General features: G+C 61.8%; 2 gene segments (V, D, J or C); both read right to left on the reverse strand.

The window, feature by feature from the left end:
* Positions 1-4,824: 4,824 nt before the first annotated feature.
* Positions 4,825-12,215, reverse strand: LOC130023142 (immunoglobulin alpha-2 heavy chain-like). The segment is given in 4 exon segments: positions 4,825-5,241; positions 5,321-5,656; positions 5,784-6,062; positions 12,194-12,215. Coding segments are annotated over 4 exon segments (1,029 nt in total).
* Positions 12,216-12,687: 472 nt separating this feature from the next.
* On the reverse strand, positions 12,688-17,144 carry LOC130023143 (immunoglobulin heavy constant epsilon-like). The segment is given in 8 exon segments: positions 12,688-12,771; positions 12,841-12,974; positions 14,625-14,957; positions 15,371-15,691; positions 15,775-16,060; positions 16,176-16,186; positions 16,337-16,468; positions 17,084-17,144. Coding segments are annotated over 8 exon segments (1,362 nt in total).
* Positions 17,145-17,436: the final 292 nt, after the last annotated feature.

The following is a 17,436-nucleotide window of genomic DNA, read 5'->3' on the forward strand; positions in this document are numbered from 1 at the left end:
TGAGTGACCAACCAGGTCTGAGTGATCAGGACCTGGGCTGAGTGATCAAGGCCAGGGCTGAGTGATCAACCACGATTGAGTGATCAACTAGGGCTGAGTGATCAATCAGGACTGAGTGATCGGAATCAGGGCTGAGTGATCGAGGCCAGGGCTGAATGATCAACAAGGACTGAGTGATCAACTAGGGCTGAGTGATCAACCAGGACTGAGTGATTGGGACCAGGGCTGAATGATAGAGACCAGGGCTGAGTGATCAACTAGGGCTGAGTGATAGGGACCAGGGCTGAGTGATCAACCAGGACTGAGTGATCAGGACCTGGGCTGAGTGATCGGGACCAGGGCTGAGTGATCGAGGCCAGGGCTGAGTGATCAACCAGGACTGAATGATCAACTAGGGCTGAGTGATCAATCAGGACTGAGTGATCGGGACCAGGGCTGAGTGATAGGGACCAGGGCCGAGTGATCAACTAGGGCCAAGTGATCAGGACTAGGGCTGAGTGATTGGGATCAGGGCTGAGTGATCAGGACCCAGGCCGAGTGATTGGGACGTAGGCTGAGTGATCGGGACCTGGGCTGATTTATCAGACTTGTACTGAGTGATAAGGGCTTGAGCTGAGTGATCAGGACCAGGATTCAGTGACCGTGAAGTGGGGCAGAGGCAGGGTCAGCCCAGGGACCTTCTGTCTGCTCATTTCTCGCACCCTTTTCGTTGAAGCCTGTCCGGGGCTCTTGCTCAGGTGAGCGCGGGGTGGTGAGGTGGGACGCAAGAGGGAACTCAGTGCCACACGCCCTGGTCACCCCTGGCCACGCAGTGGTCTGTGCTCGGCGCATGTCCAGCCCGCCCGCAGTCGGAGTCTGGGCCCTTGGTCTCAGCAGCGTTTATTGCTCTGGGTGGGCTGAGTGGGGGCTGCGTGGCTGCAGTTTGCTCCCTGCGAATCCAGGAGGGATCTGGCCATGGGCAGCGTCTGAGGTGAGCGAGTGCCCACTCCTCTGTCCAGCCCTGTGTCCACTTGGCGGCTGGCCTGGCCATGGGGTCACCCTGGGGCGCACTGGCGGGGCCCTTGGAGCTGAGGCCCCGCGCTCCCGGTCAGTACTGGGGTCCGTCTTTGCTGCTGGCTTGTCCCCGGACACTCGTCATGGTCAGCGCGGTGCTGTAGAAGAGGCTGAGGAGGAAGAGGGTGAGCAGTGTGACGGTGGTGGGCCACAGGCTGGCTCCCGGCGCGTCCTCTTCATGCGGCATGTCGAGGATCTCCCAGCAGAACTTCTGAGAGCCTACAACACACGAAAGCCTGCGTGTGGAGCGCTGCGTGGCGCTGGGAACGCGCCTGCCTCGGGACGGGAGCGGCCCTGGCTGCCGGGGAGGGGAGGCGTGCCTTTTGCTGCTCTGGGTTCAAGCACAAAGCGCGGCCTCCTGTGTCTCAGCCCCCGGCTTCAGGAAATCAGCGGCAAGTCCCCGCAGCCTGAGAGCCGCGAGGGTTCCAGGGGAAGTCAAGAGCGGGGCTTGGGTTCCTGGGTCCAGGGGCAGACATGCACGACCAGGCGCCCCACTCCTGCCCCTCCCCCGCCCCAACGTGGCTGAGAGGCCCGAGCTACAAGGCGGCCCAGGCAGAGGTGCCAGCAAGACAGCACAGCCCTGCTGCTCGGGGACAGGGCAGAGGTAGATGGCAGTCGGGCTGCTTGTCACACGGTGACACATCCAATCATTCACGCCTCTTCACCCCGCCCTTTCTGGCCATGCCTGGGGGTTACTCCTGGCTCTGCACTCAGGTATTGCTCCTGGCAGGGCACAAGGGACCCTATGGGGTGCTGGGGATTGAGCCTGGACTGCCACTTGCAAGGCAAATGCCCTCCCCACTGTGCTATCACTCTGGTCCCTCACTTCTTTTCCCATCCATCCATTCATCCATCCATCCATCCATCCACCCGTCATTCATCCATTCACCCACCCATCCATCCATCCATCCATCCATCCATGCATTCATCCATTCTTTCCCCACCCAGCCACAGACCCATTTGTCATCCATCATTCATCCACCCACCATTCATTTACCCACCCACCTAGCCATCCATTAATCCATTATTTATCCATCAGCTACCTACCATCTACCTATCCATCCATCCATCCATCCATCCACCCATCCAACCATCCATCCATCCATCCATCCACCCACCCACCCATCCATCCATCCATCAATCCATCCCTCCATCCCTCCATCCCTCCATCCATCCATCCATCCATCCACCCATCCAACCATCCATCCATCCATCCACCCAGTCATCACTCCCTCCCTCCATCCATCCATCCATCCATCCATACATCCATGCATTCATCCATTCTTTCCCCACCCAGCCACAGACCCATTTGTCATCCATCACTCATCCACCTACCATTCATTTACCCACCCACCTAGCCGTCCATTAATCCATTATTTATCCATCAGCTACCTACCATCTACCTATCCATCCATCCATCCATCCATCCATCGATCCATCCACCCATCCAACCATCCATCCATCCATCCATCCATCCACCCACCCATCCATCCATCCATCCCTCCATCCATCCATGCATCCTTCCATCCATCTATCCACCCACCCATCCATCCATCCATCCACCCACCCATCACTCCCTCCCTCCATCCATCCATCCATCCCTCCATCCATCCATCCATCCACCCATCCATCCACCCATGCATTCATCCATTCTTTCCCCACCCAGCCACAGACCCATTTGTCATCCATCATTCATCCACCCACCATTCATTTACCCACCCACCTAGCCGTCCATTAATCCATTATTTATCCATCAGCTACCTACCATCTACCTATCCATCCATCCATCCATCCATCCATCCATCCTTCCATCCATCCATCCATCCATCCACTCATCCATCCATCCATCCATCCATCCATCCATCCATCCATCCATCCATCCACTCATCCATCCATCCATCCATCCATCCATCCATCCATCCATCCATCCACCCAACCAACCAATCACCCACCCACCCACCCATCCACCCATCCATCCATCTATCCATCCATACACCCATCCATCCATCCATCCATCCATCCATCCATCCCTCCATCCATCTACTCTTTACCCACCCATCCACAGACCCATTTGTCATCCATCATTCATCCACCCACCCACCTAGCTGTCCATTAATCCATTATTTATCCATCTACTCCCTACCATCTACCTATCCATCCACCTGTCCTCCCATCCATTAATCCATATTTATCCACCCCTCACCCGTTCATCCATTCACCCGTCCATCCATTCATAATTTACCCTCCCATCTCTCCACCTGCCCCTCAAGCACTGGCTGCCCGCCCCCACCCAGTACCACTCATCCTCATTATGTATTGAGATTGCCCCTCTCTGCGACCACCCCTCTCTGCGGGCCCCTTGCCTGTGACTTCTCTGCCTTTGCTGTCCCCCAGGCCTCCCCTCCCTTGGTGGCTGAAGTGCCTTCTCTATGGCAGCACTTGTCTCCCAGCTGTTCATCTCCCATTGCCCTCAGAGACCGGCCCCCCAAGAAGGGCAGTGGCCAGGCCACCTCTGTTACCTGCGCTTTGGCCCTGGGAGCAGAGGGAGGCAGCCGGGGAGGTGCCCGGGGTGTCCAGGACATGTGGGATGAGATCAGGCCTCACTGCCCCCTGGTGGGAGGTCTGGGCCCAGGTGTCCCCAGAGCAGAGATGGGCTTCCCTTGGCCACCTGTCTTTCAGGGGTGCAAGTAAAAGCAAGAGAGGGAACTCTGTCCTTTGCCCCCTGCTCTGCCCTGTCTATGATTCAGGACCAGGAGAGGGTGGGAGAGTTGCGTGTGGGGCCAGGCAGCAAGCAGGGCCGTGTCCCGGAGGGGCCTGAGGGGCTGGACTCTGAGTGGAGTCCAGTAGCATGCACAGACGCTACCAGGGGCCCAGGCACCTGGCGGGCTTGGCCCGGGGCTACCTTGACCCACCTGCCCCTGCAGGGCTCAGGCAAGCGAGTGGGAGTGTGTGCGACAGCATGTGCATGTGTAAGGAGTGTGCAAGAGTATTGTGCACGGTGAAAACCGAGTGTGAGTGTGTGTGGGAGAGCGTGTGCATGTGTCAGAGCATGTGCAAGAGTATTGTGTGCTGTGCAAACCGAGTGTGAGCGTGTGTGCATGTGTAATGAAGTGTGCAAGAGTGCTGTGCACTGTGCAAACCGAGTGTGAGTGTGTGGGAGAGAGTGTGCATGTATAAGGGTGTGTGCAAGAGTCTTGTGCACTGTGCAAATTGAGTGTGTGAGAGAGCGTGTGCATGTGTCAGAGCGTGTGCAAGAGTATTGTGCGCTGTCAAAACCGAGTGTGAGCATGTGGGAGAGAGTGTGCATGTATAACTGAGTGTGCAAGAGTGTTGTGCACTGTGCAAACTGAGTGTGAGTGTGTGGAAGAGTGTGTACGTGCAACTGAGTGTGAACACACACAGAAGTATTGCACCTGTGTGTGCAAAGTGTGTGGGTGGGAGAGTTACGGTTCCAGGTGTGTGCAAAGTGAGCACGTGGGAGAACTGTGCACAGTGTGTGGAAACGGCGTGAGGACGAGAGCACGGTGTGCGGCGTGTGCGCCCCGTGTGAGCGCGCGTGGAGCGCGTGGTGTGCCCATGTGAGGCGTGCCACACGCCGAGCGGCCCTGGAACCAGCCTCCCGCAGCACAGCCAGACGCCATCCCCCCAGGGCGTCTCGTGGCCCCCACACGCGTGCTTGCACACACACACACACACACTTGCACACGCGTGCCTGCGCGGGCTGCGGGGCGCGGGGACAGAAGCGCGGGCTGCTTTGGGCAACAGGAGTTTATTGAGGAGGGCCGGGCAGGGCGGCTCAGTAGCAGACGCCGTCGGCCTCCGCCATGATCACAGACACGTTGACGTGGGTGGGTTTACCCGCCAGGCGGTCGATGGTCTTCTGGGTGAAGTTCAGGGGCAGGCCCTCGTGGCCCACCATGCAGGAGAAGCTGTCGCCCCTCTTCCAGGTCTGGGCGTTCACGCGCAGCACGCTGGTCACGGCGAAGGTGCCGGCCTTGCGGGGCTCGGGCTCGGAGCTCCAGGTCATGAAGTCCTCGCGGGGCAGCTGCTGGTTCCCGTGGAGCCACAGCACCACCACGTCCTCGGGTTTGTAGCCCCGCACCAGGCACGTCAGCGTCACCAGCTCCTCCAGGCCCACCTCCTCCGACGGGGGCGGCAGCAGGTGCACCTGGGGCGGGATGGTGTTTCCTGCGGGAGAGAGAGGCGGCTCAGGCGCTGGGCGGGGAGGAGCCATGCCCAGGCACGCGGAGCACAGAGGGGGGCCCACCTTGGGTCTTGGAGATGGTGGTGGTCAGCGGGTTTTTGAGGTTGGGGTGATTGACCGTGCAGGAGAAGGTCTCCCCGCGGTTCCACAGGTCGGTGACGTCTGACAAGTAGCTGGACACGCTGAAGCAGCCACAGGTGTTATTCTTGACTTCCCCTTTGACGACCGTCATCCCGGACGTGTGTGACCAGGTGAAGGTGGCTTTCTCAGGGTCCCTGAGGCCGGTCAGCGTGCACGTGAGGTTGGCCTTGAAGCCCAGCAGGAGGTCCTCCAGGGCCGGCTTGTACAGGGTCACGCGTGGGTCACATGGAAGTTCAATAGGAGGAGCTATTGTAGGAGCTGGAGAAGGAGGTCACATTGAACAAGAGAGGCGGCGGGTCAGCGCCCCTGCCAGCCCATCTGGCCCACGCGCTGCCCCTCCGGAGGACATGGCCTGAGGCCCCGCCCACCCGGGCTGCCTTCTTACTTGTGCAGGATATGTCCACCGACTGGATCTTGCCGCTATGCTCCACCTGACACGTCACTTTGTCTTCGTACTTGCCAGGGCCCAGCTGGCTGCTCATGGTGTACAGGCCATTGGATCCAAACACAGGGGTGTAGTTCCTGACAGAGGCATCGCTGGGGCTCCAGGTCACAGTGGCGGGCAAGGGTAAGAAGTCTCGGACGAGGCAGCCCAGGACCACAGATTCGGAGGAATCACAGCACCCAGTGCTCAGCGGGAAGACGCTGGGGTTCTGCAGGGTGGCTGAACACAGGAGATGTGAGGGCGGGCTGACTCTGGGCCCCAAGACAGCTGCTGCACCGCCCTCACCCGTGTGTGCCCCTGAGCACCAGCCTCCCGAGTCCAGCCAGGCTCGTGCCCACAGTTGACCTCGTGAGCGTGGCCTCCACACAGGCCCAGCAAATGGGGCTTGGCACCCTCAGGCCATTGTCCGCTGACTGCCCAACGGCGGGTGCCCTCAGCTTTGCAGACGGGCTTTGCTTTTGGTCCCCAGTGCCCACCTACAGGAGAACTGGCCACTGTCAACCCACAGTCCTGATGTCCACTCACACACCCAGAGCCCTTTTCCGACCAGGGCAGCAGTCCCCTCCACGGTTCGACCAACAACCCAAACAGGTCAGCGACTCTGCCGGGACAGGGCTTCCAGGAGGCCTGACCTCGGGACTTCCGGTTCCTTCCACCAGGATGTAGTCACAGCACACGTGGTGATGCCCTGAGACCGAGGTAGCTGGGCCAGGGCTCAGGGTAGGGACACATCACAGGCCAGGCCCACCCCCAGTGCCTGCCCCCCACTCACCCCACCAGCTGCCTCTGCTCATCTGGATCAGCCCAGCTCAGCCCAACCTAGCTAGGCTCTACCCAATGAGTTCAGCAGAGCTCAGTTTACCCATTTCATCTCAGTTAGCCCAATTCAGCCCAGTTCAGCCCTGATCATCCCTGCTCAGCCCAGCTCAAACCTGCCCAGCCCTGCTCAGCCCTGCTCAGCACAGTTAGCTCAGATCATCCCTACTCATCCCTGCTTGGCACAGTTAGCTCAGCTCAGCCCTGCTCAGCCCTGCTCAGTCCATCTCAGCCCTGCTCAGCCCAGCTCAGTTCTGCTCAGCCCTACTCAGCTCAGCTCGACCCAGTTAGCTCAGCTCAGCCCTGCTCAGCCTATCTCAGCCTTGCTCAGCCCAGGACAGCCCTGCTCAGCCCTCCTCAGCTCAGCTCAGCCCTGTTCAGCCCAGTTAGCTCAGCTCAGCCCTGCTCAGTCCATCTCAGCCCTGCTCAGCCCTGCTAAGTTCTGCTCGAACCAGTTAGCTCAGCTCATCCCTACTCATCCCTGCTCAACGCAGTTAGCTCAGCTCAGCCCAGCTCAGCCCTGCTCAGCTCAGCTTGACCCAATTAGGTCAGCTCAGCCCTGCTCAGCCCAGTTAGCTTACGTCAGCCCTGCTCAGCCCAGTTAGCTCAGCTCAGCCCATCCCAGCTCAGCTCAGCCCAGCTCAGCTCTGCTCAGCCCAGTTAGCTCAGCTCAGCCCAGGTCAGCCCTGCTCAGCCCAGTTAGCTCATCTCAGCACTGCTCAGCCCAGTTAGCTCAGCTCAGCTCAGCCCAGCCCAGCTCAGCCCTGCTCAGCTGAGCCCAGATCAGCCCTGCTCAGCCCAGTTAGCTCAGCTCAGCCCAGCCCAGCTCAGCTCAGCCCAGCTCAGCTCTGCTCAGCCCACCACAGCCCTGCTCAGCCCAGTTAGCTCAGCTCAGCCCAGCTCAGCTCTGCTCAGCCCTGCTCAGATCTGCTCAGCCCACCTCAGCCCTGCTCAGCCCAGTTAGCTCAGCTCAGCCCAGCTCAGCCCTGCTCAGCCCAGTTAACTCAGCTCAGCCCAGCTCAGCTAAGCCCATCTCAGCCCTGCTCAGCACAGTTAGCTCAGCTCAGCCCTGCTCAGCCCAGTTAGCTCAGCTCAGCCCAGCTCAGCCCTGCTCAGCCCAGTTAGCTCATCTCAGCCCTGCTCAGCCCAGTTAGCTCAGCTCAGCTCAGCCCAGCCCAGCTCAGCCCTGCTCAGCTTAGCCCAGATCAGCCCTGCTCAGCCCAGTTAGCTAAGCTCAGCCCACCCCAGCTCAGCTCAGCCCAGCTCAGCTCTGCTCAGCCCACCTCAGCCCTGCTCAGCCCAGTTAGCTCAGCTCAGCCCAGCTCAGCTCTGCTCAGCCCTGCTCAGTTCTGCTCAGCCCACCTCAGCCCTGCTCAGCCCAGTTAGCTCAGCTCAGCCCAGCTCAGCCCTGCTCAGCCCAGTTAACTCAGCTGAGCCCAGCTCAGCTGAGCCCATCTCAGCCCTGCTCAGCACAGTTAGCTCAGCTCAGCCCTGCTCAGCCCAGTTAGCTCAGCTCAGCCCGGCCCAGCTCAGCCCTGCTCAGCCCAGTTAGCTCAGCTCAGCTCTGCTCAGCCCTGCTCAGCCCAGTTAGCTCAGTTCAGCCCAGCTCAGCTCAGCCCAGCTCAGCCCTGCTCAGCCCAGTTAGCTCAGCCCAGCTCAGCTCAGCCCAGCTTAGCCATGCTCAGCCTAGTTTGCTCAGCTCAGCCCAGCTCAGCCCAGTTAGCTCAGCTCAGCCCTGCTCAGCTCAGCCCTGCTCAGCCCAGTTAGCTCAGCTCAGCCCAGCTCAGCCCTGCTCAGTCCAGTTAGCTCAGCTCAGCCCAGCTCAGCCCTGCTCAGCGCAGTTAGCTCAGCTCATCCCAGCTCAGCCCTGCTCAGCCCAGTTAGCTCAGCTCAGCCCAGCTCAACTCTGCTCAGCCCTGCTCAGCCCAGTTAGCTCAGTTCAGCCCAGCTCAGCTCAGCCCAGCTCAGCCCTGCTCAGCCCAGTTAGCTCACCTCAGCCCTGCTCAGCCCAGTTAGCTCAGCTCAGCCCATCCCAGCTCAGCTCAGCCCCGCTCAGCTCAGCCCAGTTAGCTCAGCTCAGCCCTGCTCAGTTCAGCCCTGCTCAGCTCAGTTAGCTCAGCTCAGCCCAGCTCAGCTCTGCTCAGCCCTGCTCAGCTCTGCTCAGCCTACCTCAGCCCTGCTCAGCCCAGTTAGCTCAGCTCAGCCCAGCTCAGTCCTGCTCAGCCCAGTTAGCTCAGCTCAGTCCTGCTCAGTCCAGTTAGTTCAGCTCAGCCCTGCTCAGCTCAGCCCTGGTCAAACCAGTTAGCTCAGCTCAGCCCAGCTCTGCCCTGCTCAGCCCAGTTAGCTCAGCTCTGCCCAGCTCAGCTCAGCCCATCTCAGCCCTGCTCAGCACAGTTAGCTCAGCTCAGAACTGCTCAGCCCTGCTCAGCCCAGTTAGCTCAGCTCAGCCCAGCTCAGCCCTGCTCAGCCCAGTTAGCTCAGCTCAGCCCTGCTCAGCTCAGCCCTGCTCAGCCCAGTTAGCTCAGCTCAGCCCAGCTCAGCCCTGGTCAGCCCATTTAGCTCAGCTCTGCCCAGCTCAGCCCTGCTCAGCCCAGTTAGCTCAGCTCAGCCCTGCTCAGCCCTGCTAAGCCCAGTTAGTTCAGCTCAGCCCTGCTCAGCCCAGTTAGCTCAGCTCAGCCCTGCTCAGCCCTGCTCAGCCCTGCTCAGCCCTGCTCAGCCCAGCTCAGCCCAGTTCAGCCCTGCTCAGCCCAATTAGCTCAGCTCAGCCCAGCTCAGCTCAGCCCAGCTCAGCTCTGCTCAGCCCACCTCAGCCCTGCTCAGCCCAGTTAGCTCAGCTCAGCCCTGCTCAGCTCAGCCCTGGTCAACCCAGTTAGCTCAGCTCAGCCCATCTCAGCCCTGCTCAGCATAGTTAGCTCAGCTCAGCCCTGCTCAGCCCAGTTTCCTCAGCACAGCCCAGCTCAGCCCTGCTCAGCCCAGTTAGCTCAGCTCAGCCCTGCTCAGCTCAGCCCAGCTCAGCTCAGCTCAGCCCAGCTCAGCCCTGCTCAGCCCAGTTAGCTCAGCTCAGCCCAGCTCAGCCCTGCTCAGCCCAGTTAGCTCAGCTCAGCCCTGCTCAGCTCAGCCCAGCTCAGCTCAGCTCAGCCCAGCTCAGCCCTGCTCAGCCCAGTTAGCTCAGCTCAGCCCTGCTCAGCCCAGTAGCTCAGCTCAGCCCAGCTCAGCCCTGCTCAGTCCAGTTAGCTCAGCTCAGCCCCCCTCACCCCTGCTCAGCCCAGTTAGCTCAGCTCAGCCCAGCTCAGCCCTGCTCAGCCCTGCTCAGCCCAGTTAGCTCAGCTCAGCCCAGCTCAGCCCTGCTCAGCCCAGTTAGCTCAGCTCAGCCCCCCTCAGCCCTGCTCAGTCCAGTTAGCTCAGCTCAGCCCCCCTCTGCTCTGCTCAGTCCAGTTAGCTAAGCTCAGCTCAGCCCAGCTCAGCTCAGCCCAGCTCAACCCTGCTCAGCCCAGTTAGCTCAGCTCAGCCCAGCTCAGCCCTGCTCAGCCCAGTTAGCTCAGCTCAGCCCAGCTCAGCTCAGCCCAGCTCAGCCCTGCTCAGCCCAGTTAGCTCAGCTCAGCCCAGCTCAGCCCTGCTCAGCCCAGTTAGCTCAGCTCAGCCCAGCTCAGCCCTGCTCAGTCCAGTTAGCTCAGCTCAGCCCCCCTCAGCCCTGCTCAGCCCAGTTAGCTCAGCCCTGCTCAGCCCAGTTAGCTCAGCTCAGCCCAGCTCAGCCCTGCTCAGTCCAGTTAGCTCAGCTCAGCCCCCCTCAGCCCTGCTCAGCCTAGTTAGCTCAGCTCAGCCCAGCTCAGCCCTGCTCAGCTCTGCTCAGCCCAGTTAGCTCAGCTCAGCCCAGCTCAGCCCTGCTCAGCTCTGCTCAGCCCAGTTAGCTCAGCTCAGCCCAGCTCAGCCCTGCTCAGCTCTGCTCAGCCCCGTTAGCTCAGCTCAGCCCAGCTCAGCCCTGCTCAGCTCTGCTCAGCCCAGTTAGCTCAGCTCAGCCCAGCTCAGCCCTGCTCAGCCCAGTTAGCCCAGCTCAGCCCTCCTCAGCTCAACCCTGCTCAGCCCAGTTATCTCAGTTCAGCCCAGCTCAGCCCTGGTCACCCCTGCTCAGCCCAGCTCAGCGCTGCTCAGCCCAGTTAGCTCAGCTCATCCCAGCTCAGCCTGGTTAGCCCAGCTCAGCCCAGTCTGCCAGGTTCAGCCCAGTTCTGGCTAGATCAGCCTAGTTAATACTGACCAGATCATTCCAGGACAATCTAATCCATCTGCTCTCAGGCCAGTGTAGTCTGCTCAGCCTGGGTCAGCCCAACTCAGCCTGACTCAACCCAGTTCTTCCTGGTTCAGCTCAGCAGCTGTCCACCCCGGTCCTCTTCAGCCCAGTTCGGTCTGGCTAGTGCTGTGAAACCGACTTGTTCCGCCTGGCTCTGGTCACTCAGCTCACCCAGTCGATCCTGTGCTCTGCTCCCTGCAGCCTGTGCCCGGCTCTTCCCCGCGGGCAGATGGGGCCAGGAGAGCCGACACCCACCTGCGTGTTCTGGGGGTCCGGGTGCCCTGCAGGTCCGCCTGTCCTCAGTAGCCCCTGACCCACTTTGAGTGGTGCGACTGAAGCTGTGAGGGGCTCTCCAGGGAGGGACAGTGTCTGCCCACAAATGGGGTCCCTCGTCCACTTCCTGCCCGACGGCGGCCTCAGACAACCGTCTGCTCTGTGATCAGGCTGTGGCGGGGCAGGTGTATGTGGCCGGGGCTGTGGTCCTTGGGAACCTGTCTGGCTAGGTCATGCGGCCACCGATGGGTCTGGGCGGGGGCCCCTGGGGGCCACTGTGGTCAGGAATGTTAGCATGTGACTGTGTTTCTGTGTGTGTCTGAGTGTGAATGTACCAGTGTACCAGGGTGTGTGTCTGTGAGTGCGAGTTTGTGTGTGAGTGCGTATCCAAGTGTGTCTCAGTGTGCCACTGGGTCCGAGTGTGAATGTACCAGTGTACCAGGGTGTGTGTCTGTGAGTGTGTTTGTATGTGAGAGTATGTCTCTGTGTGTCTGAGTGTGCCTCTGGGTCCAAGTGTGAATGTACCAGTGTACCAGGGTGTGTGTCTGTGAGCACGAGTTTGTATGTGAGTGTATCTCTATGTGTGTCTGAGTGTGCCTCTGAGTCTGAGAGTAAATATACCAGGGTGTGTGTCTGTGAGTGCGAGTTTGTATGTGACTGTGTCTCTGTGTGTGTGTTTGAGTGTACCTCTGAGTCTGAGTGTGAATGTACAAGTGTGTGTGTCTGTGTGAGTTTGTATGTAACTGTGTCTCTGTGTGTGTCTGAGTGTGCCTCTGAGTCCAAGTGTGAATGTACGAGTGTGTGTGTTTGTGCGAGTGTGTATCCGAGTGTGTCTGAGTGTGAGTGCTGAGCCTGTGTGAGCAGGGGAGGGCAGAGGTGTGGTCTTGACTTCCAGATGTTCTTCCGGGATGAGCCCGCGTCTGCCCAGCCGGGCAGGGCATGGGCAGCAGGGTCACGGCTGGACTGCATCTGGTACCATGGCCCTGCCCCAGTGCCATCCTGTCTGTGGCCTTTCGGATGCCCCCTTCCCGCCTTGGCCCTGGGGTCCCCTCGGGTGTGGGGGACTGCTCACAGGGCACTGCTCTGTGCTGTGTTCTGGATCCCGCAGAGACCCTCGCATCTGTGGGAACTGGAGGCCAGCATGGTGGGCACATAGGGACAGGGGCTGTCCTGGGGTCCGAGAGATGCCCCTCCCTCTGTTCTCCCACAAGTCACCTCCCAGCTCCCGCACGGTGGCAGGAACCCTCAGGCAGAGGATGTGGAAAGACCTTTACTTGGCCCCAAGGGAAGGGACAGGACAGCAGGGTGTCAGGGCTGGGCCCGGGGGGTGGCACGGCCCGAGGGGCTGGACGGGAGGGCTGGCAGGGCCTCCCAGGGGCCGCCCGGCTGGCTCCACCGGCTCTGAGGACACGGTGCTGAGGGGCCGTGCGGCGGGCTCTGCCGTCCAGGGCTGGTGCTTCCTCCTGGGCACTACGCTGCCGGCCACGGGATGTTGCTGTAGTCATGGGAGGTCTTGGGGGGCTCCTGCGCCCCCACCGTCAAGGCCCGGTGCACCTGCGGGGGGGTGGGGACTCAGGGCTGCCCTCTGGGGGCACCCCTGTGCCCCCGCGGCCCTGTGCCCACCTTGCAGAGGGTGACGGCGGCACCGTAGCCAACGCTGAGCTTGAAGAGGGTGATGAAGGCGAGGAGGCTGTTCCACAGCCCGGCCAGCTCCAGGCTCTCGGCCGCGTCCACGCACATGTCCTGCAGCACCAGCTCTGCGGGCACTGACTGTCAGCCAGCCTGGAGGGGCTCCGGCCCTACCTGCCCCCGCCTGCCCCTGCATCCCACCTCCCAGGACCTCAGCCTTGCTGGTCACCAGGCCAGCATGCCTGGGTCCTCCCCTCCTCTCCTGGCCATCTGGGGACCCCCAGAGTGGCAGGAACCCCCCGAAGGAGAGGGGGAGCGGGACTGTGGGAGCCCACAGCCGCCCCACTGCCCCCACGGTCCCCGTGTATATCTGCCAAACCGGGGGCGGGCATGGTGGCTGGCTCTGTGGGATGAGGCATGCCACGGGCCACGTGGTCCTGCACCCAATGTGTTCATAAGTGTGCTCTGTGTCTGTCCACGTGCGGGCGTACTTGTGTGTGCATGTGTGTATGCATGTCTGTGTGGAAACTCCTGTGTGTCAATATGTCACGTGTTTATGCATGTGCATATCTGAGTATGTGCTGGTATTCATGGGGAGCTGGATGTGCAGTGACCGAAAGGGACCTCTGGGGAAGAGTGTCCCACCTCCCCTGACCCATGATGTGGGGGAAGGGCCGGGGTGGCCTGGATAGTGTGTTGGGGGCTAAGTGTGGGGCATGTATGAGGCAAGTATGGGGACATGTGTGTGTGGGCATGTGTGGGGGGCGCCATGTGAGGGACTGTGGGGGGGCATGTGTGCGGGGGGGCATGTGTGTATGTGGCCATGAGTGTGGCCATGTGTGGGGCAATGTGGGGCATGTGTGTTTGGGGGCCTTGTGTGAGGGCATGTGTGTATGTGGCGGAGCATGTGTGTATGTGTGGCCATATGTGTGTGTGGCCATGTGTGAAGGCATATGTGTGTGGGGGGGCCATTTTGGGGGAACATGTGTGTATGTGGCCATGTCTGGGGCAATGTGTGTGTGGGGGCCTTGTGTGAGGGCATATGTATGTCTGTGGGGCCATGTGGGGGACATATGTGTGTGTGTGGGGTCAGGTGGGAGGCATGTGTGTGTGGGGGGCATGCATATATGTGGCCATGCGTGTGGCTATGTGTGAGGGCATGTGTGGGGCAATGTGTGTGTGGCCATGTGTGAGGACATGTGTGTGTGTGGAGGGGCCATGTGGGGGATGTGTGTGTGGGGGCATGTGTGGGGGAGCATGTGTGTGTGTGTGGGGGCATGTGTGAGGGCATGTGTGTGTGGGGGCCTGTGGGGGGCATGTGTGTGTGGGGGGCATGTGTATATGTGGCCATGTGTGAGGCCATGTGTGGGGCAATGTGTGTGTGTGTGGCCGTGTGTGGGGGCATGTGCGTGTGTGGGGGGCCATGCATGTGGGGCCGTTTGTGTGAGGGGCCATGCGTGTGGCTTCGTGTGTGGGGCTGCCTGAGGGTGCTTGGAGGAGCCGTGTGCCCTGGCAGGTGCCTGACCGAGGCGGGGTAGGTTGGTGGCCGTGTGGCGACAGGTGGGGGAGGTGCTTCTGGGAGCTGCTCCATCTCCCCAGGCCGCTCTGGTGGCCGTGGGCCCTGGTGTGTCTGGCTGGACTTGGGGGGAGGCTGAGCGTTGACCCAGGCTGGGCGTCAGGGGCCCGTCCCCAGGAGCCCCGAGAATGTGGCCAGAACGCAGGGCTCAGCGTGTTTATTGTCCCCGGGGAGGGTGGCAGCCCCACGGCCGCTCATTTACCGCGGGCCTTGGACAGCGACCGGTCCAGCGTGCGGGGCTGGGGCAGCGCCTCGTGCACGGCCCGGCAGGAGAAGGTGGTGCCCTTCTCCCAGTCCTGCCGGGCCACCTCCAGGCGGCTGAAGACGAAGAAGCGGGTCCCGGCTCTGCTCATCGGCTGCGGCTGCGTGGTGGCCTGATGCTCCGCAACCACGTGGGGCTGGTCCTGCAGCCACAGCACCGAGATGTCCGCGGGGAAGAAGTTCTGGACCAGGCAGGTGAGGGTCACCTTGTCCGTGCTGGCCGCACCCTCATCTGGAGTCTTGAACACGTAGATCTCAGGGGCTGCCCGCTGGCCTGTGGGAGGGCGAGGTCAGCCCCGCTCAGCCCCACTCTGTCCCATCGGGCTCACGGCCCGCCCCGCCCTCGGCAGGCCCCGCCCACTCCCCGCCCCGCCCACAACCCACTCCGGTCCCGCCCTCGCCCCGCCCACCCCCCTTGCTGACACCCCCGCCCAGCTCTGCCCTCGACCAGGTCCTGCTCAGGCCCCTCCCCAGCCCTGCCCTGCCCTGCCTCACCGGCTCACATCCTGCCCTGCCCCCGCCCCCTCCTCATGCCCTGTCCCCCTCGCACCCCCTTGCCCCACCCACCCCTGCCCATGCCCCAGGCCCAGCCCCACCCTCACCCGCCCCTTCCCCCCACCTTGCCCTCGCCCCGCCCACTTTCCCCTCGCCCCGCCCACTTAGCCCTCGCCCCGCCCACCCGCTCACCCCGGGTCTTGGTGAGGGAGCGCACGATCTTCCTGGGCAGGTCCGGATGCTCCAGCACGCACTGGAATGTCTCGCCCTCCACCCAGTCCTGGGTGAGCACGGCCAGGGTGGACGTGACACTCAGGGTGCCATTGTGGTGCCGCTTCGTGAATGTCATGGCTTTTCCGGTGGAGGTTTTGCCCCCCTGCAGCCACCTGAGGCTCATGCCGTCCTCCCGGGCCAGGTCCACCACCAGGCACGTGAGCTTGGGCGCCTTCTGCACGTACAGCTCGACAGGGCTGGGCGGGCTCAGGTAGACGCGCACGCCGCGGGGCTCAGGGTCTGGGGGTTGCAAGGTCAGTGTGAGCCCCGGGGAGCCTGGGGGCCAGGCGGGCCGGCAGGGCGGGCGGGCAGTAGGGGCGTACCTGAGCACTTGCGGGCGTGCTCCTCAAAGTTGTGGCCTTCGTAGGTGGCCCGGCAGGTGTAGGTCCTCTCCAAGACCCACTGGCCCTGGGTGATGTTGACCTCGCTGTAGGTGGACAACAACCCGTCCTCCTGCTTCAGGGTGCCCACGTTGGCTATGCTGTCGGACTTGTTCTTGTCCACCAGCCAGGTGACGTTGACGTTGTCGGCAAGGACGCCCAGGATGAGGCACAGGAGCTGGATGGGGGTGCTGGTGTCGCCGCTGGGGTTGCAGGAGGAGTGGAAGAGCTTACGGTGAGGCGGGGGATGTTATTGCGGCAGGCTGGGTGGAGGGGGGGAGTTGGCGCCAGAGGCCCCCAGACTCACTCCTACACCCGGACGAGCCCCCGGCTGCGCTGCTCACCTGAGAAGGTCCTGTTGGAGGGCGGGGACGCCCCATGCGCCACACTGCAGGTGAAGGTCCCCGAGGCCTGTGCCCCCGGGACTCTCAGCTGGCTGACGGTGGTGTAGAGGCCAAGGAGTGCAGGGAGGCGGGGAGGGTGACCGTGCTGCTCTGCAGGGCACCTGTGTCCCAGGTCACGGCCACAGGCTCCGGGAAGAAGCTGGTGACCAGGCAGCCGAGCACCACAGCCGAGGCGGCAGCAGCATCTTTGCAGCAGGAAGCCAAGGGGAAGACGGATGGGGCCTTGCTGGACACTGGGGCAAGGATGGTGAGTGTGAACGCGGGCACTACCTGGCATCTGCAGCCCAGCCTTGGCCCTGGCTTCTCCCTTCCTGGTCCCTGTCCGGGGCACTGGACCCTTTATGGATCTGGGCATCTTACTCCCCTCTGATGCTGCTGAGTCCCTGCGTGCCTGAGGTTCCGTGACGGGCCCAGAGCAGCCTGGGCCAGCAGCCCACCTCGTCCCCGCTGGGATCAGGAAGCGCCTGGGGTGCTGGGGGTCACTGCCCTCCTGTGGGCCCCACTGGGTCAGGGGCCCCAGAACCCCCAAGCCCCCGGGCTCCCCCTTTCCACCCCAGGCTGGGGGCAGAGGTCCCTTCTGGGCCCTCAGTGCGTCTGCAGCTACCCCGCCCCAGGTCCTGTCCCTGCTGGGGCTCAACTGCGCAGCCCCCATGCACACCCTCTATGGGTTAGCCTGGTGCTGCCCCTTACCGCTCGTGTCAACGGGCTGACCTCTACACCCACGCAAGGGTCCAGGGCCCCATGAAATCGCCCCTCAACCCTCCTCAGGTGAGGCGGCCTTCACACCACATTGGGCTCCTTGGTCTGAGATTAACAAGCTTGATTCCTCGGCTTGACTCCCACCTCACTTAGAACACCCGAGAACAGCTGCTTCCTCAGGTCCCGCTTTGAGGAGGATAGGGCCTTCATCAGCCGAGCTGAGCCTGCCTATGTCAGCTCTGTCCAGGTATACCCAGCTCAGGCCAGCTCAGTCCTGCTAAGTCTAGCTAAGCCCAGTTCAGCCCAGCTCCGTCCAGCTCAGTCCTGCTCAGTCTAGCTAAGTCCAGCTCAACCCAGCTCAGCCTAGTTCAGTCCAACACACTATGCTCAGTCTTGGTCATCCCAGCATAACCCAGCTTAGTCGAGCTCAGCCCAGCTTAGCCCTAAAGTTACCTAGGCTCAGCCCTGATAAGTCCTGCTCGGGCCAGTTAGCTCAGCTTAG

This window comes from Sorex fumeus, unplaced genomic scaffold (genome assembly GCF_029834395.1).
Source record: "Sorex fumeus unplaced genomic scaffold, SorFum_2.1 ptg000022l, whole genome shotgun sequence".
NCBI classification, from domain to species: domain Eukaryota; kingdom Metazoa; phylum Chordata; class Mammalia; order Eulipotyphla; family Soricidae; genus Sorex; species Sorex fumeus.